The sequence below is a fragment of the Hibiscus syriacus genome, unplaced genomic scaffold, assembly GCF_006381635.1.
Source record: "Hibiscus syriacus cultivar Baekdansim isolate YM2019G1 unplaced genomic scaffold, ASM638163v2 tig00113722_pilon, whole genome shotgun sequence".
Taxonomy (NCBI): domain Eukaryota; kingdom Viridiplantae; phylum Streptophyta; class Magnoliopsida; order Malvales; family Malvaceae; genus Hibiscus; species Hibiscus syriacus.
Genome location: NW_024063469.1, coordinates 1,927,117 through 1,950,789, shown reverse-complemented (window position 1 = coordinate 1,950,789; position 23,673 = coordinate 1,927,117). Strand labels below are relative to the sequence as shown.

General features: G+C 37.9%; 1 protein-coding gene and 1 pseudogene across 1 annotated transcript; both read right to left on the bottom strand.

Annotated features, from left to right (window-relative positions):
* Positions 1–762: 762 nt before the first annotated feature.
* On the bottom strand, positions 763–3,664 carry LOC120187091 (protein BREVIS RADIX-like). The gene is made up of 5 exons (XM_039190890.1): positions 3,489–3,664; positions 1,544–1,938; positions 1,324–1,453; positions 929–1,239; positions 763–841 (listed from the first exon to the last, which is right to left on the bottom strand). The coding sequence occupies exons 1-5, from the start codon at positions 3,606–3,608 to the stop codon at positions 763–765; spliced, it is 1,035 nt and encodes a 344-aa protein (XP_039046821.1). The 5' UTR covers positions 3,609–3,664.
* A 3,870-nt stretch (positions 3,665–7,534) lies between these two features.
* LOC120187092 lies at positions 7,535–10,485 on the bottom strand (annotated as a pseudogene).
* Positions 10,486–23,673: the final 13,188 nt, after the last annotated feature.

Here is a 23,673-nt window from a genome sequence, read left to right as displayed (position 1 = left end):
GATATTTTTAACTTATTTTTTTCTCTTGCATATTTGGTCATTGATTTTTTATTTTTTTTTTGCTTTACGATTTGAAGATATTCGAGATTTCAGAGGTCCAGCGAAGAAGAAAATAGAAATTCCTTAATTCCCATTGCACCTGGTAATTAATTCTTCCCTTGCATAAAGATCTGTAATTATGGCATGAATGATGAAACCAGCAGTTGTGGTGGATGGTTAAAATTTTTATCTTTTGGGGTCGAATTTTAAAACATATGTAATCTTGATAAACTATAGAATATATTATACCGTTACAGAATTTCAAGCGTAGATGTATAGTGGAGTAATTATGATGAACAAAACAACAATTTGAATTCCATTTCTTCAACTACGAATTTTGTATTACAAAATAACAAACAAAACAACAGTGGATACCGTAATTCCGGACCCAAATATTAAAATCTCAAAGGTCTTGTAAGGTGGTAAAAAAAGCCCCCTGAAAACTGGCAGACCAACAGCAAAAAAAAAAAATAATAATAATAAAGAGAAGGGGTAGTCCCACGGAAACAGAAGCGGAAAAAGAGGAGCATGAATGAAAAATTGAGGGAGATGAGTGTGGTATGGTTGAGTGTTTTTGTCATAAGCAAAGGTGACAAAGACCCAGTTGCCTCGTAGAATCTGAACTTGTTTCTTTCTCTACTCTTTACCCACTACTTAGGTACGGGAAGGTGTATCATAGCCAAAATTGAGAGAACATCCAAATGCTAAACAGTATAATAAAAGTTAAAGGTATTGTGCTTGTATCCTATCTCTGTTCTCCTCCCACCACTGCTTTGCATTTCCTTCTCCAAATCTCTCCCGGCTGCCCAATTTCAATATCCAAGTTACATAAAAAAAATTATAGGCAAAGTTACTTTATGATGATGTAAATAAATATGAATTTGATTACCTGAACCTGACGCGTCGGAGTTCCCTGGTACCATCAGCCAACTGTCTAATGGTAATATAAACCCCGGGTTCATCTTCTTCAATCCATTCAGCCTCCATTTCACTTGCATTGCTCACCGAAACAGAAGGCTCATCTCTCGACGACGTCGTCATTCGTGCAGCATCAAACGATGCATCACCGCCTCTCGTGCCACCCGGACATAAACCACTAGGCCCTGCACTGTAGGGTTTATAGTTGTTTCTTGGTGTCCAATGAGGCATGGGACTTTCCATCACGGATCCCACCCTTGAATAAGACGAATCCCTTTGTGTCTGCAGTGTATAAAACTTTTTTTCTGTTAGTAACTTCAACTTGGAACAATATTATCTTAAAAGGAAGATGGTGGTCAGGTTTACCTCATCTTCAGACCTTGGGGGAGTATGCAATGCCTGACGATTAAATCTCTGCACATTGTAGAGCTCCATGATTCTATCATAATTCTCACCCCACCACCGTTGTGCTTGCCACTTGTCGAACATCTCCCGACTTCGATATTCAATGCCCAAGTAACGTCAGTTTCCGTATTATATACAAAGGTAAATCATTGCTGGCATGGATCAATTGTTGGTGACATACCTGAATCGAATCCGTTTTAGATCATTTCCTCCATTAGGAAGGGAAACAAAAGTTATATGAACACCAGGTTCCACCTGTGCCATCCATTCCTTAGGCTCATCCTCATCTTCCAACACCAAATCCTGGACCGAGAAAGACTCTCTATACACCGAAGCTCTTTCACCACTGAATGCACCAGTAAATCTCGAGTCCGATCTTCCTGGATGATGACTGGCACTAGTGAAGTCCCAAGCAGGCGTTGAACTAGAGCTTCCACCCATGTAGGGGTATGGAACACCTTCCGAAGCAGCATCGAAATCGGGATACGGTCGACTCCCTGTCTTGTAGCTGCTGGAGCCTGTGCAGGGCTTGCATTGCTTGTAAGCTCCAGAAAATTTCAATGCCATATCCTTGATCTGCACATTTATCAGAATTCAAGTCAATAAGAAGCACAAAATATAAAACATACAACTCCATTTTCATCAAAATGCTCGGCTTCAACAAGATCATGTCGTATTGGAAAATACTTGGTTAATTTCATTGTTGTCAGTCAAAGTCCAAGGTCACCTACACAGTAGACCCCGACAAGATGATCTACGAAAACTCCATCCCAAAAAAGAAAAAGGAGATTGTCAAACTGTGAAAATTCACGAGGAAAACAGTCAACACTGTTGGCCTACCAATCTGAACTGATAAAATATACTTGTCTGCGACTATCTGAAGAGCTGTCGTTGTAGCTGTCAATTTGTATGGTATCAGTGCCCATTCGCACGCATAGATTTTATTCTTCTTCTTTTTTCTTTTGCTATGCCCGCTTTTCAAACAGAGTGGACCGACAAGAATTCAATGGTGGGTCAAGCCCAGGACACTTGGGGTGTCCTTTCTTAACATACACCCACTGTCTTTTCTAAAGATATCCCCCTCCTTACTACTTCCTATTGGCTGCTGCCACAAGTTATGGTTTTTTAACAACTTCGTCCTAAAACACCATATTTACTATTTCTATAGGATTAATTGAAATATAATTGTCTCTATTTTTAGAAATCATAGATTTTAGTAGTTTTTTTTCATGAAAGTAAAAGGAAATTAAAATTTATAGCACATGTCATGTATTTGTTGGATGATAATTTTTTTAAACGAAAATTAATGATTAGACTTTAAAATAGTAAAAGAATGAAATATTATCTATACTAACAATAAAAATTATTAGACACCTAAAATAAAATTAAAAAAATTTGAACTCTTTACTTTTTATTAATTAAGCAATTCATGTAAGACATTTGTTAATCAAAAGAAATATTGTTCCCTCTCTTTGTTTAAGTGTCTATCGATCGACATAGAATTTAAAAAAAGGTTGAAAACATCTATATTGGGAACAACTATATTCTGAGATCTATAAAGAAGTTAATAAGTGGAGGTAGGGTTTAGGATCTTGTCCATTAAAAATCCTGACTAAAGCCTAGAGAATATGTAACCCATATCAAGGGATATTGTCCTCTGCATCTGCCTATTGTTCACAATCCTAGAGGACCCTAGTCCTAAAGAAAAGCCATAACAAAAGGTGGAATCTTTGTACAACGATGAGGATTCATTTTCTTGTTGCTCCAACAAGCATTTAACAACAGCCTAGAGCTGCCTACGTTCAAATCCTATTACCCATAGCCCCTACACAACAGTGAGCAGTGCAGTGTACTCAAATATAAACTGTACTGTAACCGCACAAAGGTTCTCACTTTTGGCCGCATTTATTCAAACCACACAAGGGTTCATGCACAGCTTTTACAGCATTAAACGTGGAAGAAGAAGGTGGTCCCGAGGCTAAGGAGATGAGCTAATTGGGATTATGATTTTTGTTCATTTTCACAATCAAAATCCTTAAGTAGAAAAAAGTGAAGTGAAAAAGCAAAACCTAAGCTAAAGATAAGATTGAACGAATGAACCAAAGAAGAAGAGATAGATGTAGAACCTGCGTGGTCAGGCTTTTGACAGCTTCTTTAGTGCTGGGTGTGCCACTTCCACGCGCTCCTTCTACTTCTTCTTCCCCTCCATCTGCCATCTGCTTTGTGCACGCTATGCACGTAAACATTTTCCTTTTCTTTTCTTTCCTTTTGATTTCTCGTCGTCTTATTCTCTTCCTGTACCTGTACCTGAAAAAAAAAGAAAATGATTCCATGAAACATTGTTCATGCACTGAGATGAGGAGACATTGTTGCAGTAGAATAATAGGCTGTGTCCCATTGAGATGGAGAAAAGAACAAAAGAAAAACCAAACTGAAACAAGAAAACAATCCAACAAGTGTGAGTGTTGCATCTGCATCATCCCTCATGGGTTTTGTTTTGACAATGACACAAAGGAAAAGAGAAACAAAAAGAAAAAGAGTAAGCTCGGGATCAGAGAAGTAAGGCCACCTACACCCCACAAAAAGTGCTTGCAAGCAGTCAATTATTGGGAAAATAAAATAAAATAAAGAAGGAAACATAATGGGACATACCAATTGGAAAGTAACCTAATTGATCAAAGGACCAAGATTGGAATCTATGCTTTGCTTTAACGTAACCAACAGAGATTCAAACTTAAAAACAATGCCCTGTTCAAGCAAGCCGATGTTTCTGAAAAAAATTAAATTAACAAATTTGAATAAAAAACAAAAAAAAAAGCGACCAAAAGAATAATATCACAGAGAAACACTGGAGCAGTAGAGTAGTTTTCTTTTTCTTTTTCAATATGTTTTTCTCGAAGAAGAAGAAGAATAAGATGGACCTATTTCAAGTGTCGAAAAATTGATGGACAAAACGACAAGAGAATATTGAGATTTGTTTCGGTTGAAACCTTGAAAACTACCATTTGGCATCATTTAATGATCAAAAACGACTTACCCCCTATACTCTCAAATGCTGTTTTCTTTCTTTTCCTTAACTGTCCTTTAAATCTCTACTTTCATTTCCTCTGCTCTCTGCTTCGCTTTGCTCTGCTTCTTTTGCACAGTTACGAATCAAAAACTGGTTTTTCGTTCATAAAAACACATACTCAGAACGAATAACTTTAAAAACAGTGTAAAACAATGCAAAGCATAAAGGAAACGTAATGCTCTGTTTGGTTGCTGAGCAAAAAACCCTAGGGAAAAGAGGAATAAGAAGAAGAAGAAGAAGACCCACTTACCCTGACCAACTTTAACAATGACCCAGTAAAGCCTTTGAAATTCTCAGTAATTGAACCAAGAAATTTCGAAAACAAAAAAAGCACAAAGCTTTAAAATCCAAAGGATCTGGATTGAGAAAGCGAACTGAAAAAAGATGAGCAGAAAACGTAGGATAATATAAGGATTTGGGTGACAAAAATGCAGGCGATATATCGGCCGAGAATCCGAGACCTTCCTCAAAGCGGAATGTTTTGGATATGGAAAGCACAGTGATTTAGATTTTGGCAAATGAATCCAAAAATAGTAAATCACGCGTACAGACAAGGAGACGATAACAAACCAAAGGGCGTTGGTATTTATATAGACTGAGACTGAGAGACGGGGTTAGGGGGTTGACGGCATATGTGGGGTTCTGCCGTTAAATAACGGAAATTAAAAATTTTGGTCTTGTTAGAGGCAAAGATCGGCCCGTAGATAGCATGTAGGGACAACGTGTTTTGCTGATGTAATAAAGGTTTAGGTTGTCTTACGTGTACCTGAAGTAGGGTAGGTGGCGCAGTGTGATTGGTTCAGATTACATCTTAGACACCAATGGCTGGGATTTTTTTATGATTAACCAATGGCTGGGATTTTGATTAGAATTTTAGCTACAAATATTATTATATTAATAATTCTTAATATAAATATTTTTTACCTTTTCTTATAAAAATGCCCACATTCGTTAAGTACAAATATTTTACTTCAAAATACATTTGACGATTTACATGTTTTTTTTTAGATATTTTGAATTTGAACTATAATATTTACATAATGTGTATATATTATTGATGAGTTAATAAAATATTTAAAACATTCACTTTAAACTATTTAAAAAATACATTTTTTTTATTAGCGTAGATAGAGTTAAAAGAGAATGAATATTATTGAAAGGAGACTTTTTTTTTTTATCAAAGTTGCAAGTTTAGGAGTTCGAATTTTGACGTTTGCGAATGAAGCAAATTGGGTTAGGAGGGTCGTCCTCAACTCTGTAATATTCGATCTGGATTAGTCGGTTAATAAATCAGATACCAGTGATTAATTCAAAAGAAAGAATTTTACTTTTTAGTTTAACTAATCCAGAGGCGAATAACTTAAAACAACAACCCAAATGGGAATTTGTTTATGATTAATAGTGTACGATAATTCAAATTGTCTTTAATAAAAAAGAAATTAAGTTGGAATAATGTATAAAACCTGTCAAAGCATGGGCAACACCCCTCTTTGCCTTAAGGTAAGTAAACAAAGAAGAAAAGAGAAAAAGAAAAAGGCAATTCCAATTTAATTTAAATCAGATGGATGGGATTTGATCACTCATTTCTAAATCTCCTTTTAAGATCCTTTCCCTCTTTCTAATGTATATACAAATTTTCAAACTCCATATTCTCAATTCATTAATTGTTTCCAAATTAACATGCGACTGCCATTCAACAATGAAATGATAATGCATATTTTTCTGCTACGATAACAAAAGAAAAATAACAATGTTAATCGGATCGAATGTAATTTATACTGCATTATATAATACTTTTGTATTTTGTTGAATCATACAAAACACGAGTAGTGTTTTTCTAGGGAGTGCATGCATGATAGTCAAATGTGTTTTGCATTACATGTATACATTTTTCATAATTATTGTTTTTTTATTAGTCAGTGATGATTAGAATGTAGTATATGTTGAAAAACTCTTAACTATTTAACAATAAACGTTCATGCATTCATGCAGACGTCGTACTCGAACCCAAAACTTCGAAGGATAACAATCATTCATTTAATCATTAAAGTCGTTTGATTTGTGTATAGTATTTCAATATTTCAATTCTATCTTAAGTTTAGTAACTTCATTTGAGACCCATAATATACCGTATATACTGATCCAAATGGAATTGTGTGTCCTATATGTCAGAGAAAGAATTCAGACCCAAATCATACTCTAAGGGTCCAAAAACGGCTTAGAAGTTAGATGTATGGGTTAAGGGCAAAATAATGAAGAAAGATGCGCCTTTGGGGAATGATGATGGCACTGCAGCGCCAACACACAAACTTGCAACATTTTGGACTACGCCTATTTCACCTCGATTGAAGCTCGTTTTGTTCTATCTTCATCCAAATGACTCTTAACCCTAAAAACCCTTGTGAAACACTTATAAATAGGTTGTTTCATTAGACTTTAGGCACAACTTAGCAACCCTAGCTAAGTAACCCTCATGCATATCGCAGTGTAGTTAGAAGTTTACAATACGTGTGTGTGTAAATCATGGTTGCTTAGTTTACAGATGTTCATTGAACAAAAATGAAGAGAATTTTGAGATACTTGAAAGGAACAATTACTTATGGTTTTTAGTTTTCTTGTCAACAATGTCAAGTATTAACTCTTGTCCATTTTTCAAATGTTGATTGGAGAAGTGATGTTGATGATCATCGATTTATCTATGGTTATTGTGTTTATCTTCGAAAAGCTAAAGATCTATTTCTAGCTCTTGTATCTCGAATGCTTCAGACATTTTGGCTGTTGAAGATGATAAATTTTTCAAGAGCCTGTTTTGGAATTAATCTTATTTGCTCTCTCTAACCATAACAACAGTTTTCAATTTCATTCTTAAACTATCATGTTTTGTATTACAAAGTAAAAAAAAAAAAACGTTGTTCCAGCAGCAGATGGGAAACAAAACCCGAATGGGTTGTCACCATGTATGAAAAATGACAGATCAGTGTTGAGTGACATAACATTATTTGGTAAGTGGGTAGTACTCTTTACCCACTACGTGTTTTCATAGCCAAAATTGAGAGGGAACATCCAAATGCTAAACAATTTGTAACAACAGAATTATAAAGTTTAAAGGTATTGTGCTTGTATCCTATCTCTGTTCTCCTCCCACCACTGCTTTGCATTTACTTCTCCAAATCTTTCGCTGCTGCCCAATTTCAATATCCAAATTATAAACCATATACATATCTAAATTTATAGACAATGATATAAATAAATAAATAAATATGAAATTGATCACCTGAATCTAACACGCCTGAGTTCTCTGGTTCCATCAACCAACTGCCTGATTGTAATATAAACCCCGGGTTCATCTTGTTCAACCCATTCAGCTTCCATTTCACTCGCATTGCTCATCGAAACAGAAGGCTTGTCTCTCGACGAGGTTGTCGTTCGTGCAGCATCGAACGATGCATCACCTGTTGTGCCACCATTATGCCCTGCACTGTAAGACTTATAGTTGTTTCTCGGCGTCCAATGAGGCATGGGACTTTTCATTGCAGATCCCATCCTTGAATTACAGGAATCCCATTGCGTCTGCAGTGCATAATTCAAATTGATTATTAAGTAACAAAAATGTATTAAAAGGAAGGTGGGTGGTTTACCTCATCTTCAGATCCTGAGGGAGAATGTAATGCCTGACGATTGAATCTCTTTACATTATAGAGCTCCATGATTCTATCATAGTTCTCACCCCACCACTGTTGTGCTTGCCGCTTGCTGAACATCTCCCGACTTCAATGTACAAACCCTTAATTAAGTTTCACTAACAAAAAACTCAAAAGTACAATGTGTTTCGAAACTGAAATCATTGCCGGCATGCGTGGTTGATGACATATCCGAATCGAATCCCGTTTTAGATCATTTCCTCCATGAGGAAGGGACACAAAAGTTATATGAACACCAGGTTCCACCTGTGCCATCCATTCCTTAGGTTCATCCTCATCCTCCAACACCAAATCCTGCACCGAGAAAGACTCTCTATACACCGAAGTTCTATCACCAGTGAATACACCGGTAAATCTCAAGTCCGATCTTCCTGGATGATGAATGGCACTAACGAAGTCCCATGCAGGCGTTGAGCTAGTGTTTCCACCGATGTAGGGGTATGGAACACCTTCTGAAGCGGCATCGAAATCGGGATACGGTCGACTTCCTTTCTTGTAGCTGCTGGAGCCTGTGCAGGGCTTGCATTGCTTGTAAGCTCCGGAAAATTTCAATGTCATATCCTTGATCTGCACATTAATAGAATTCAAAGCTAATGAGAGGCGCCAAATACTGTTGGTCTGTTATGAATCATCGATTTCAAACTACAGAAAACACTGTTGGCCTAACAGTTAGAACTGATAAATTGTACTTGTCTGCTACCATCTGAAGAGCTGTTCTAGCTGTCAATGTGTATCATATCACTGCACATTCAATCGCATAGATTCTTCTTTTCTTTCCCCCATATGCCTACTTTTCTAACACAGTGGATCTACAAGAATTCTATGGTGGTCAGGCACATGTCACTCGGGGTTGTATTTTCTAAAGGTACCCCCACTTCCTATTTGCCATTATACTATTTAATACATTTGACCAGGTAGTTAGTGGTCAGATGTCTCTCACGGGTGTGGAAAATTTATGATCCTATTTATTTGATCTAATCTAAAAATTTAAATTTCCGACCTGTTTTTTTTTCAATTAATTAAGATCAGATGTTCAAGTAAAAGTGAATAATCGAATCGTATACAGATTGACTAAATTCTAATTTTTGATTATTCAAAAATCCCATAAAAATTAGATCTTTAGACACCTATCCTCTATCTCAATAAGCAACTCATTAACCCAATAACCTCTAGTACATTAAAAATCAGGATGTTTAATTGTTTATTTTGTGTGAATAATTAAATATTTGTTTTGATAAAATTTAAATTTAATCTTAAACTTATATAGACTAAGGGAAAAAAAAATATGAGGAAATAAAGATGAATAACTTAACTAACCAACAAATATAATTGCTACGAATGAATATATATATATGCGCGCGTAGTAAAGATGTTGCATAAAGTCACAAAATATAAAATTTATATTTATTAAATTAAATTATATGTTCGAATATAATTATAATATCTGATCTAAAATTTTATATATAAAAAAATGAGTTATCCAAACACCTCCATGGAACCTAGGTAATAAGTGGAAGTAGGGAGGATATTGGCCAGGAATCATGGAAGTGATTTTATCCATTCAAATCCAAACTAATGTACAGTATATGTGAACCCATATGAACCGGAGGTGTTGTCTGGATATGGCCTATTATTGAGGTTCATAGGGACCTAGTTCCTAAAGAGAACAAAGTGGGATCGTTGTACAATTGGAATGGCTGATGGGGACTTTGGTAGAGGCAGGATTCTTGTTGCTCCAAGTTACGCAAATAGCCACGAGCCTAGCTTCTTATAGCCCCAGCACCACAGTGAGCGGTGCAGTTTACTCCAATATAAACCGGACTGCATCCTCGCCGTTTTACTCGAAAGCTTCTCACTTTTAGCCACTTTTATTAATACCCTCTTTGCCCATTGGATTCTTCAAGGATGTTGCCTTTGTCTTTATTGGTTTTCAAGATGCAACCCTCAGCTTAATCTCTTCATTAAAGCTGCTAAACCCTAAACACCAAATACGGCAAATATACTCTCATCCTAATATGATTTGGTTTTCGGGGTCACGTAAAAATTAATTCTTTTAATTAGATTCATAATTTTATAAAATAAAAATAAAATTTAAATGATAAAATAAAAATTATAAAACTCTTTCATTTCCTAACCACAATACTAAAGACTAAAGAGGGAAGGGAAGGAAGTAGAACCTGTGTGGTCAGGCTTTTGACAGCTTCTTTGGTGCTAGGCGTGCCACTTGCACGCGCTCCATCTACTTCTTCCCCTCCATCCACCATTTGCTTTGTGCACGCTGTGCACGTAAACATTTTCTCTTTCTTTCTTTCTTTCTTTGCTTTTGATTTATACGTTTTCTTGTTGTCTTCTTCTGCATAAAACCAACAAAAAATAGATAAATTCGTATTAAAAACATTAGATTGTGTTTCATGTTTGGATTGTGGAATTATGAGGGCGCAGAGGGAAATGACGGTCAAATAAAACATTTTGCATGCACTGGTTGGTTTAGACTTTAGAGATGCGAGACAAAATTGCAGATGATATGAAGAAAACAGAGAAACAAAATGAACAGAAAATGAGAGAAGAAGAATCCTACACCAAAAACAAGTGCTTGTAATTGTTATATTTTGAAAATTATACAGTCAGTAATCGGAAAAGTGAAGAAGGAAACATAATGGGAAAGTAGCCTAATTGATATCTATGCTTTGCTTTAACGTAAACAGCATAGATTCAAACCTATAAAAGAAATTCAATGTTCAAGAAAGCGACCAAAAATAATGTCATAGAGAAACATTGGAGCAGTAGAGTGGTTTTGTTTTTCATTTTCAATCAGTTTTTATCGAAGACGAAGAAGAAGATGGAACTAATAGACGAGAATATTTAGCAGCAATGTGTTGGACATTGAAACCTACCATCTGGCATCATTTATTGTTCGAAAACGACTTACCTTCGATACTCTCAATTGCTGTTTTCTTTATTTTCCATTGCTGTCCTTTATATCTCTACTTTCATTTTCTCTGCTCTCTGCTTTGCTCTGTTCTGCTTCTTTCGCACAGCTACGAATCAAAAACTGGTGGTTTTTCGTTCATAAAACACGTACTCAGAACGAATAGCTTTAATAACAGTATAAAATAATGCAAAGCATAAAGGAAAAGTAATGCTGTGTTTGGTTGCTCAGAAAAAAAAAGATAGGGAAAAGAAGAAGAAGAAAGAGAAGACCCACTTACCCTGGCCGACTTTGATAACACAGCAAAGAAATTGAATGCCTTAGAGGTTGAACGACGAAATTTTAATCCTTTCTTCTAAAGCTTGAAACTTTGATATCAGAAAAACCTTAAAATCGTTGCATGGATTTCGGATAAGAATATGAGCTGAACAATATTAAGAAATTGAGGAGAAATGATAAGCCGAAAACGTGCAACAATATGTCGATAGGGTTACAAAAATGCAGGCTATACATCGGCCGAGAATCCGAGACCTTCCCCAAAACGGAAAGCTTTGGATTTGAACAGCTCGGTGATTTAGATTCTGGAAAATGAAGCCAAAAATAGAAAAAAAAATTAAAAAGAAAAGAAAGAAAGAAATCGAGGCAAAAACAGTCGGAGAGACGAAGGAGACGTAAACAAATTAAGGACGTGGTATTTATATAAGACTGAGAGACGTGGGTTAAGGGGTTGACGGCATCTGTGGGTTCTGCCGTTAAATAACGGAAGTAAAAACTTAAGTTCTTGTTTGTTACTATATGCAAGAAATCGGAGCCTGATCGGAGAGGGAAGAACATGTGGGGACCACGTGTTTTGCTGATGCAATAAAATTTTAGTTTGCTTTACGGTCAGATTTAGTAAAATAATATTTTTGATGGAAAATTAAGAAAATGGAAAGAATCAGTGTGATTCATATTGCATAATTACAACATATGTACAAATATATGGCCAGCTAACTAAATGCTAAATTACCGCACGAACCAATTTAGGTTAAACGAATCGTTATTATTTCTTAAGGTTACAAGTTTGAACACCAACAACTACAGTATAATGATTGAGCGTTAAATGTCAAATGATTGAGAGTATTTATAACATATATTAAAAAAATGCTAAATTACCTAACTAATCAGCTTAACTAACTACCCGTTGTTACTCTTAACAACTTGTACAATTGACAAGAAAAACATTTATTCAAGTTCAAAGTTCTTTAAGGAAAAAAAAACCCAGAGTTTCACTTTTAATTGTGAATAAATCGTTTAATATGAATTCACTTTGCTTTGCCACACCAAAATTTATTTTAGTGGTCAATATTTAACTTCAAACACAGAGAAACAAAAGTTTATTTATGATTAAGATTGGAGTTAATTGCATTACACGTCTCAAAATCGTGATCTATATTTTAAATTAGTCTCTGGACTTTTTAACATTCTAATTTCATTCTTAAACTATGATTCTTATTTTAAATTATTCTCCAAACTTTTGAGCATTTTAAATTTATCCTCAAACTACTGCACTCATTCTAAATTGATCTCCAAACTTGTAAAAAACATTGTAATTCCATCCCTCAACTTTTGAATAATTTTGGGGTTGTTATTGGAATGTTCAAAAGTTTGGGGTTCAACTTAGAATTAGGATCATAGTTTGTGGTGAATTTTGAATGTTCAAAAGATTGAGCATCAATTTAGAATGAGAATCATAATTTTAGAATAAAATTGTAATATTTAAAAGTCTAGAGACCAAATTAAAATAAGTCAAGAATCGTAATTTAGGAATATGTGGTTGAATTGTCTCTTAAGATTGTAAAATAATCAAAATATGCCTTAATTAACTCTCATTTTCAAGTTATATTTGGTTATTTAAGAAAAGAGTGCCTTAGGCTTTATTGCACGGTTTGCCACATATGAAAAGACACCGTCATAAGGAAGAGTCTTCGTTTAGGTGCTATTATGAAGAAACGTCTCCGTCCTATGTGATCGAAATAAATATTATCATGAGAATCAAAGATGTTTGAGTACTGTTTTAATAATAAAAAAAGTTTAGATATTACTTAAATAAAATTACTAATTTTTATTTAAATAAAAAGGTCAACACCATGGCATAACGACAATCACGGGAAAATCGATATTCTTAATCCTAATAGACCGGTATGAATCAACTCAAGCATAGAAGTTTTACGATTTGAGGAATTTATGAAAGGAAGCGATGTGATTTGCCAAATTGATACCCTTAATAAATAACATCTTTACGAACATTTTGCAGAGAAGGTAAGTCATCTACCAACTTTTTTTAGGAGAATTTTTACTATAGTTGTTAGCCTAAATGATCCAACCGAACATGTCAAATTGTCGCACTTTCAATCCTGCTTGTTTTCTTTACATGGGTTTTTCTTGCGACCATGACAAATAAGGAACTTTTCTTCTCACTAGAGGTAACAACATGAACAGATATATTTATTACATTATCAAGAACTCTTACATCTTTAGGCCCAAACAAAACATACTTTCCTGAATCTGTAATTTGAAACTGAAATTAAATTTCTCTTTAAATTTGAAACGTGGAAGATGTCGCTTAACTTGACTATGCCCATGCAGGGCCGGCCCAATAAATGTGTCAAATGGGTGACGGCCCAAGATAGCATGTAAGGGCAATGGCCCAAGGCAGTATGTAGGGGCATCAGTTTTACGTAATCCTCCAAGGTAATCAACTTGGCATCAAGCAGAGAACAAGCTCAACCCTCTTTTCTGCAACAAATTAAGCATAGGGAAAATGATTAATAATTGCATAAAAATACAATCATTACAAGCAGGGAGAACAGTGGGTAGATTGTAAAAGCTTTTAAATTGAAAAATTAATGGAGTAGTGGAGCCTACCTTTTTGGTTTTTGTGTAAAATAGGTCAGTGGAGATTTTGTAAAGGCCTTCATCAACGGGTTTCGGAGTTGGCTTGGACAGGAGAATGGAGCTCGCTGTCGCTGCCGGTTGCTTCACGTCACTGACCTCCCACCCTTGCTTTTTGCCATCTTTAACATGCTTTTGGCCTACTTTTGTATGTAAATATGCTTATTAATTAGTGTTCAATACTAATTGTTTATTAATATCATCATCATCATCACAAGTTTAAAATTTTCATCACCACAACATTACCATCTAAATAACATTATAAATCCCGTAATGTCAAATCAAATTGTAGATACTCGTTTTGTCCGGGGCTCTCTTTCAAATTTTTACTCCATTTTATATATATTACTATTTATTTATTATTACCAAGTCTTGCATATCTATTATTATTAGTTTATTATTGGCATGTGTGTTTAATTACGTATTGACCGTTCATTTAATTATATGAGTTGTTAGACTTGTAGTCATGTATATATATATATATAAGTATTTATGGGTATATGAAATTATATATATATATATATATATATATATATATATATATATATAAGTATGTTATGATAAATGGATTTACTAAGTAATTGATTTTTACAGGCCTACATTAAAATACAACAGGCTCAAGCCCAAAGTAGCAGCCCAATATTACAGCCCATTTGAGGATGCCCTAGACCCGTTAGGGTTTCCTGTCACCATCTCCATGCGCAGCTGAGCCTCCACCGTTGGATCTGGCTTCATGATCCAACGACTCTCAATCCTCCCAGAAGCCTCCACCGTTAGATCGGAGGTGATCCAACGGCTCCTAACGCACTCAGAACTCCAAGACAGCACGAACCAACCGGGTGCTACCCACGTGAAGTCCCTCCGGACTGTTCCCCATCGCCTGTGCCCAGGCTGCTCGCGCCCGTGACTTGCTCGCTCCAGAGCCCTGCAAACACACCAAACGAGAGCAGAAACAGAAAAGAACAAAACTGGAAAGAAATCTATCAACTAGAAATAACGAAAGGAAAGGAAGGGGGGAGCTCTCTCGGTCATCGGCAACGGAGAAGAACAAAAAAAAAAACGAAAATTTCTCCATCATAAAAAACAGAATACAACCCAAAAGAACACAAAAAAGGAAATACCCAGAAGATCATTCATCAACAACCAGAGAACAAAACGAAAGCAAAAGAGACTTACCCTTCCGATCCAGTAGCTTTCGTCACTAGGAATCCATACCCCGTCTGTGAGAAGGTAAAACCTTTCGCCTCCCGTTGATTTCGAGTCATGCATGTTGGTTTTAGGTCTCGGGCTTTAGGGATTTGAAGGGTTCAGTACATGTTTGGTCATAGTTCAACCGGGTAACGGGGCTAGGGTCGCGGGGTTAGCAGTGAGGTAAGGGTTTGTTTTAGCCCCTTTGGTTTTGGGTTCTGTCATGAGAGACTCAAGGTTTTGGGGTTTAAGGTTTACGGGGTAGGTTTCACGCCTGCGTGGCTCCTCATCGGAGCGTTAGGCGGTGGAGGCCACGGGGGCTGTGGAGGCTAGGGCTTTGTTTGGGCTTCGTCGAGGGTTAGGAGAGAGTTTGAGGGAGAGAAGAAGGAAAACGGCGGGGCTTGGTTTGGTCTGGCTGAAGAGAAGTGATTTAGGGTTTCAGATTTTACCCTAATAACCTATATAACAGAACGCCAGAACGGCGTCGTTTCGTTTAGGCCCAAACGGTAGCGTTTTGATAGCTGAGGGGAAAACTGTGCGTTTTAGGATAAGGGTTAATGTCTGGCGTGGCCATCCCAACCTTGTTTCATTTCGATTTGGTCCCCATACTGAACTTTATTATCTTTTGATTTTGTATCGTAATTTTCAGCGTGTTACATCTAAGTCCAGAACCATGTTAGGGCCATTTTAATGTTGTTTAGGCATTGGATGTGTAATTTGAGAAACTTTCAATTTGGTCATTTGCAGTATTTTGGTTGTATTATATTTGCAGTACCCAAAAATGAAATGTTATGAAAGAACTTGTTATTTATTTTTCATGTTTTAGTCCTTTTAATATTTTATGCATGTATGTTAAGATAATTTAGATTTATTTTAAATATATGCATGTGTATATTATTTCGAGCATGTTGTCCATACGCACTTAGGTGTATTCCTTTTTAAAGCATGTTAGCCTCGTTTACTTTAATCGCATGTTCAATTAATCTTTGCATTAACATCACTTTGTATGATTTGCATGATATCCTCATATGCATAACTTGACATTATTGCATAATCGGAATTAAGGGTAATGCCCTTTTAATCTAAAATTATCAGAATGGCTTTCCTTAACTTACAGGAAAGTTGTTTTGACGATTTTAAATTAAAATGGTATCCCGTCAGTAACGCCTAATTAAATTTGGATATATCATTGTAAAATTTGGGAGCGAAAGAAAAGGAAATATTCGACTATTTAAACTTTTCGAGAAAAGGTCGTTAGAACTGAACTAAAGATCTGGTCTCGATATTTTTAAATAATCGAATATTCTTTATCTTTCTAATGACTTGGCAATTTTAAATTAAATCTATTTTGTTGCTTTGAATGTTGCAAATTTGCATGTTTGTCGTTTAAAGGGATCATTAATCAAATCAAATTTGAACGTGTGAAATTCGTTGCAAAGAAATTAATTAATCGACTAGGTACCGATTTAGGGCGTTGTGGGGGTGCTAATCCTTCCCCACACGTAATCGACTCCCGAACTCAGATTTTGATAACGCAGACCTCTACTTGTCGTTTTAATTAAAATTAATTTTTATTTAAAATGACAAAACGTTTTTGGGTGCCCAATCACACCCTAATCAAAGATTGGTGGCGACTCCTCGAACCTACATTTTTATTTATCGTAAAGGAATTTCCAATTTTTCGAAACAAGAGGTTTTCTAAAATCGCACTGTTTTTAATTAAAATTCAATCGTAAAGAGAATAATTAAAAATGACGCGATTTTCAAAATCTCGCTCCGCCCCCCACCCGTTATAAAAAATCGTTTCGACAGCTTGGCGACTCCGCTGGGGACACTTTTAGAGAGTCAGGCCTATAGTCGATTAATTAATTGTCTTTGCAAACGAAAGTTATAAGTTCGCTTTGATTTGGTTTTTGATCCCTTATTTGTTTGAATTGTTTTGGGTGCATCTTAATTTGTAATTTGGGTTAATGAGTAAATAGTTGTACTAATGTGTGATCTACATGTTTTCAGTTTTCTGACTTTCACTTTAGTCTATTGTTTCTCTTGGATCGAGGCAAAGGATTATGAGTTTCCCCACTGTTGCTGTAAACCTTTAATATTTAGAGCATTCTAACTGTGCTCTGTCCCGTTAGGTAGGGGTGAAAGCTACGCTTACGTGAGAAAAATTATTTTTCTCCTCATGGGCTTTAGCTAGTAACCTCTGGGGTACATGCCTTATGTTTACGAGTGAAACATTGAGTTTCCTCGCATGGACATAGGGAAATGTATCCTCTCGAAATTGAACTTGATCCGTTTTAAGCCTATAATGGGCGAGGATCGAGGGTCTGGCAAGCCCAAGGGGGCACCAGCAAAGGACAATTCGAGGACCCTTTTAGAAATACTGAAACTCTGCCCATCTTATGTTGAATCTCTATCCGCAGACACAAAGGGAAACTCATTCTAACTGTTCCCTCGAATTTATTTTTTTTTTGCAAAAAGTATGCGAACTAGAGATCGTGTGGTTAGGTTTATTTTTCAAACATGCATGTGAATTAGATACCATGCGGTTAGGATTTTTTATGAGTAACAAAACATGTGGGTAAATATCATGTTGGGTAGGATCTACTAAAGCATGATTCGGTAGATGCCATGTTGGGTAGATACCATGTGAATTAGGTTTAGGATGTATATATTTTTCTATCTTCATGTTGTTTGACTATTCATTGTATATACTAACACAGTTTTATTTTTGTTTGTGTTTTATGTTTTTATTTATTACCGCTGCATTGCATCATCATTCATGAAAAAAGGTGTTGATTCACAAGGTGGTCATAAAAGTAGAAGGCGGTCATAAAATGGACAAGAGCTTTCATAACAAGGAAGTGGATAACGCAGAAGTGAGGTCGTGGTCCGAGGAAACTCAGAGGAAGAAATGCGACAGTTTGACTGAAGATTACATATCAGTACTACCAGAGGTTGCTCCGGTCAGTCTAAAGCAAAACGATTTGCAAGAGTTACGCGAAATTTGGGAAAGTTGGAATTCTGATGTGAAATACTCTTTCTGGCAAAAGTATGGTGACATCGCCCTTCTGTTGTACGTGAAAGTAAACGAACCCCTAATAAAAGCTCTCGTCCAGTTTTGGAATCCCGCATATAGCTGCTTCACTTTCAACAAGGAAGACATGACTCCCACGTTAGAAGAATACACCTCCTTGTTTCATTTTGAGACGATACACTTGGACCGTATCTACTCAAAAGCCTCAAGGACACAATCCTTTAAGAGCAAGCTCGCAAGGATTACTGGGATGGGAGAGAAGTGGGGTTGCTGATCGAATCCAAAAAGAATGGAGAGTCTGATTGCTTCCCTTGGTCATGCCTCAAAGAGCTTATCGTCAAGCATAGCGATATCGAGAAGAGCATGGAGATGTTCGCCTTGGGAATTTATGGTTTGATGATTTTCCCGAAAGTTCTTTATCACGTGGAAGCCGCAGTGGTCGATTTATTCGAGCGTTTGGAAAGGAAGGTAAACCCTGTTCCTGCGGTTTTGGCTGAAACATTCAGAGCACTTAGCAGTTGCAGAAGAGCTGAGAGTAGCCGCTTCACCGGGTGTGTCCAGCTGCTTACTGTTTGGATACGCAGTCACTTCTGGAAAATTGACCGAGAGTATGGTCGACGGTTTTCTACGGCCTATTCACCCTTAAAAGATTTCCTCACTAAAGAGTGGCCAGAGCATCTCACCAGGAAAGATTGGGTTTCACTCTTCAGAAATTTACAGGAACATGATATAGTGTGGCGTGTCCCCTGGTTAGCTTTTGTGGATGTGTTGTACAAATGCGGGGATTCCGATTGGGTAACCCTATTAGGGTTATGGGGTGGAGTAGGTTATGCGCCACTGATGGTACTAAGGCAATTTGGGGCACGCCAATTCGTCCCAGCTACATCCGGTCTGAAGGCATCTGAATTTGTGTACTGTGGAGATCATTACAAGAAGACTGCTCGTGCAATGTCAGAGGCGTGGAAGTCAACCATTAGAACTGATTTCATAGCAGCTGAGGTCATGCTGACACCAGATTACGTGGCATGGAGGGCGGTGCGAAAGAATGATATCCTTCCGTTGGCGGATCGTGACCAAACAATTCCTTTGGAAGTACAGTTTAAATACTTACCGTCTAAGTTGGAGATACTGAAGAGTGAATTCGAAGCGGAAATCGCCAGGAAGGAAGCAGAGTGTGAGGCCCTTAGACAAAAGAATTTCATGTTGGACATCGATAGGGGATTCTATAATACACAGTTTGAGCTTATGCGCAAGAGAAAGGATGAAGTGGAGGCCAATCTCACTAGTTTACAGAGCGATTACCAAAAGATGAGTCGAGCACGGGCAATCGCTGGCCTCGGGAGAACTTCAGAGCAGTGGCGGTTAGAGCTCCGGGCTGAGAGGGATCGTCGAGTTAGAGACGTCAGAGCCGAGAGAGAGCACCGAGTCAGAGAAGTAGAGACAGAGAAGAAGAAAAGAAATCAAGAACTTGAGTCCGAGAGAAGGTCCTGGGCTAGGGTACTGAAGAGCGAAAGGACAGAGGCTAAAGAGTTAAGACAAAGGTACACCTTGAGCAAGAAGCGAGAAGAAGAATTGCATGCTAATATTGAAGAACTCAGAATGAAGGCAAATAACATGTAACTTGAACTTGAGGTTAGAAAGCAAAGAATCGACGAGCTCGAAACTGAGAAGAGGCAAAGCAAAGAAGAGCTAAAATTAGAAAGGCAACATCGGGAGAATGTGCTCCAAGGCAAACAGGATGAAGTATTCCTCTGGATACAGAGGTGCGGAGCAAAGAACGAACGGATAGAGGTACTCAATCAAGAGATGCACGAAATGGAATCAAGGCATGAGGAAGAGTTAGCTCGAGCCAAGGCAAAGAATGAAGAGTATAGTGCCTACGTTATGCAGCTTGAAAGTTCCTTATCTGCAGAAAACAGTCAGCGTTGCCCAGTGGATCAAAGGGTTAGCCTCGAGGAGAACGCTGCTTTGCAAAAGAAGATTCATGATTTAGAGGCTGCCTTACGAAGCTGCCAGACACAAATCGCTGGTCTCGAGCGCACCGTCCAAGGCACCAGACTGCAATGACAAAACTCAAACGATCTCTTTAGAGACTGGAAGACAAACGTGAATCACGTGATCCGAGAGACCATGAATCAGTTAAGCGGCGTTGCGAGGCAGTTGGGAGAGATGGACCTCCAAGCAAAAGTCATCCAGAGCTATGCCAATCCAGCATCAGGCGTAGGAAAGAGGGTCGATTGGCTTGTCAATCAGATAGTAGAGCTGAACATGAGAGCTAGGCCATTTCTGTAATGGATCTTTCTTGAAAAAATGATGCTTTTGTCCTAAATGAAAGTTGTTCTAAGACTGATCGCGTCTTATGAATCAATGCCTTTCTGCATGCATTTGCATTTTATTTGCAATTTAAGTTTTGTGTTGCATTTTTTATCACACTTTACATAATTTGCATTCATCCTCAAAGCATTAAAATTAACAATAAGGGATACATTACAGAATACTGGGAAATTTCAAGCATCACTATAACACAAGGAAGGCCATGGATGATAAGATTGCTCAAATAGAAAGAACTCAATTGCAGTTGCAAGATGATCTGAGGAAAATGCAAGAAGATATGCTTAAGGCTCAAGAGGATATGTTGTCTAAGTTGGAAAATATGCTGGGAGGGAGAAATCCAGAGCACGGAAAGGCCCATGAGCAAACAAGTGAAGAACCACTTTACCCCCCAGGGTTTACCCCGGTACAGTCTCCGAATATCCAAGGAACATCTGTCCATACCAAAGTACACATAAATCCTGACGGCATTGCAGTGAATCCGCAACCTGGATCTTGTTCGCATCCCGAAGAAAGCCCATATCACCAGGTCCCGGACCTTGATGAAGAAGCAAAGAAGAGCGAAAACAAGTTGTTGCAGGAGCAATATAAGCAGCTAGCAAATGAAGTACAAGCTATGAAAGAAGATACCAGCTTGTATGGTCTCGACGCTAAGGAACTGAGTTTAGTTCCTGATCTGGTCCTACCTCCCAAGTTCAAAACCCCTGACTTCGAGAAATACGACGGTACCCAATGCCCTTCTGCCCATATCACAATGTTCTACAGGAAAATGACTGGTTACGTAGGGGACGACCAGCTGTTGATCCACTGTTTCCAGGAAAGCTTAGTAGGCTCAGCATTGCGATGGTATAATCAACTAAGGAGAGTTGATGTCAGGACATGGAAAGACCTGGCCAAATCTTTTCTCGACCAGTATAAGCATGTGAAGGACGTCAGGCCTAACAGAATGGTGCTGCAAGCAATGGAGAAGAAGCATAGTGAAAGTTTCAGACAATATGCTCAGAGGTGGAGAGAGGTAGCAGTACAAGTCCACCCACCGTTGGTAGAGGAAGAAACGAACCTACTTTTTGTTAATACCTTGAAGGCTCCATTTTTCTCACATTTTGTTGGTAATCATTCTCGAAGTTTTGCTGATATAGTTACGGCGGGAGAAATGATTGAAATGGCAATCAAAAGCGGGAAGCTTGAGGGAGGAGATTCCAGCAAGAAACAACCGATGAGGAAGAAGGAAAACGAAGTCAACAAAATAAGGCAGTATGATTCCCATAATATCACAGTGTCCCGACCACAGGGAACGGTAGCATCACCCCAAATTGACAATAGGCAAGGGGCAAGAGATCCAAGGAGAGAGAGGCCTCAATTTGATCCGATTCCCATGACTTATAAGGAGTTATTCCACGAATTATATGATCGACATGTAGTCTCACCTTATCATGTGGACCCTATACAACCCCCGTATCCCAAGTGGTATGATGCTAGTGCTAAGTGCGAATACCATGCAGGGGTTTCCAGACATTCTATTGAAAATTGTCCCGCTTTCAAAAAGGTCGTCCAAGCTCTGAGAAGAAGAAACGTCATCAATTTTGGTGACAGTGAACAGCCAAACATAGCCCAGAATCCATTGCCAAACCATGCAGGAGCCGGGATTAATGCAGTCGCTGAAGAGAAAGGAAAAATTACTGTAAAAAATGTTAGGGAGGTGATGTCACCCATGTCTTGGGTGTGGTGCCAAATGGTCAAGGTAGGACTATTAAAGACTAATCTGCCACGTGAACATTTCAATAATGAAGAGATGTGCCACTACCATAACTGCACAAAACACAGTATACAACAGTGTTCTGATTTCTTAGGGCTGGTACAAGAGATGATGGATAGTAAGGAAATCGAGTTCTTCAAAGAAGGGGCTGAGAAAGAAGAAGCGGAAGTTTACGCCTCTGAGGGATCATCCAAAGAGGTCTATAGTGCTATTTGTCCCCTCGTCATTACTCCCAAGAATCGAGTGGCTGAGAAGATAGCTCCAAAGGTGATTATTACACCTCCCTCTCCGTTCCTGTACAAAGACAATAAACAGGTACCCTGGAGATATACTTGTCAAATAGGAGAGGTGACAAAGCAACAGGAAGAGGTAGATGAAGTGGGACACATGACCAGGAGTGGTAGATGTTATCACAAAGAACCTGAGAAAAAGATTGTTGTCGAGAAAGGAAAAAGTATCGATGTGCAGATAAGATAAGATGAACCCATCGTCAATGAGCCAGTAACGGAGAATGAAGCGATGGAATTTTTAAAATTTTTGAAACATAGTGAATACAGTATTGTTGAGCAATTGCACAAGCTGCCTGCCCGTATTTCTGTCCTATCACTTCTTCTGAGTTCAGAGGCTCATCGCAACGCCCTGTTAAAAGTTTTAAACCAAACATTTGTCCCGAAGGAGATACCCACAGAAAAGCTGGACCGACTAGTTGCCAACATCCAGGCCGATAATTTTTTATCTTTTTCTGAGGACGAGATCCCTTCTGGGATGATTGGCAATCATAAGGCCCTACACATCACAGTTAGGTGCAAAGGGCATGTTCTATCCAGAGTACTGATAGATAACGGTTCGGCGTTAAATGTGATGCCCTTGGTGACCCTGAAAAAATTGCCAGTGGACAGCACCCTGATGAGAAGCTGTCAAAGTGTGGTTCGAGCTTTTGATGGAACGAAGAGAGAAGTTCTAGGCAAGATTGATATCCCTTTGACTATTGGCCCAGCGATATACGAAGTGGAGTTTCTTGTGATGGACATCATGCCTACATACAACTGTTTATTGGGAAGGCCCTGGATTCATCAGGCCGGTGCGGTTCCGTCAACGTTGCACCAAAGGATAAAATTTGCAATGGATGGGAGGCTTATATGCATTCATGCTGAGGAAGACATTATTGCTTCGGTTTCTACTACTGCTCCATACGTTGAAGTGGAAGAGCAAGCTGTTGAATGTTCTTTCAGATCGTTGGAATACGTCAATGCCATGTTTGTGGCAGAAGGAAAGAAGATCCCGAAGCCTAGATTGTCAAACTGCACCAAAATGGGGCTTAAGCTGACTCTTGGAAGAGGAGCAAAAACTGGCAAAGGGTTTGGA

What these genes read in the sequence shown, in the direction of transcription:
- LOC120187091 (XM_039190890.1), bottom strand. Translation starts at nt 3,608, where the DNA reads ATGTTTACGTGCATAGCGTGCACAAAGCAGATGGCAGATGGAGGGGAA. An exon ending in CCCCAAGGTCTGAAGATGAG is followed by an intron (nt 1,240 to 1,323) that starts GTAAACCTGACC and finishes TATACACTGCAG; the next exon opens with ACACAAAGGGATTCGTCTTA. An exon ending in CTCCGACGCGTCAGGTTCAG is followed by an intron (nt 842 to 928) that starts GTAATCAAATTC and finishes GAAATTGGGCAG; the next exon opens with CCGGGAGAGATTTGGAGAAG.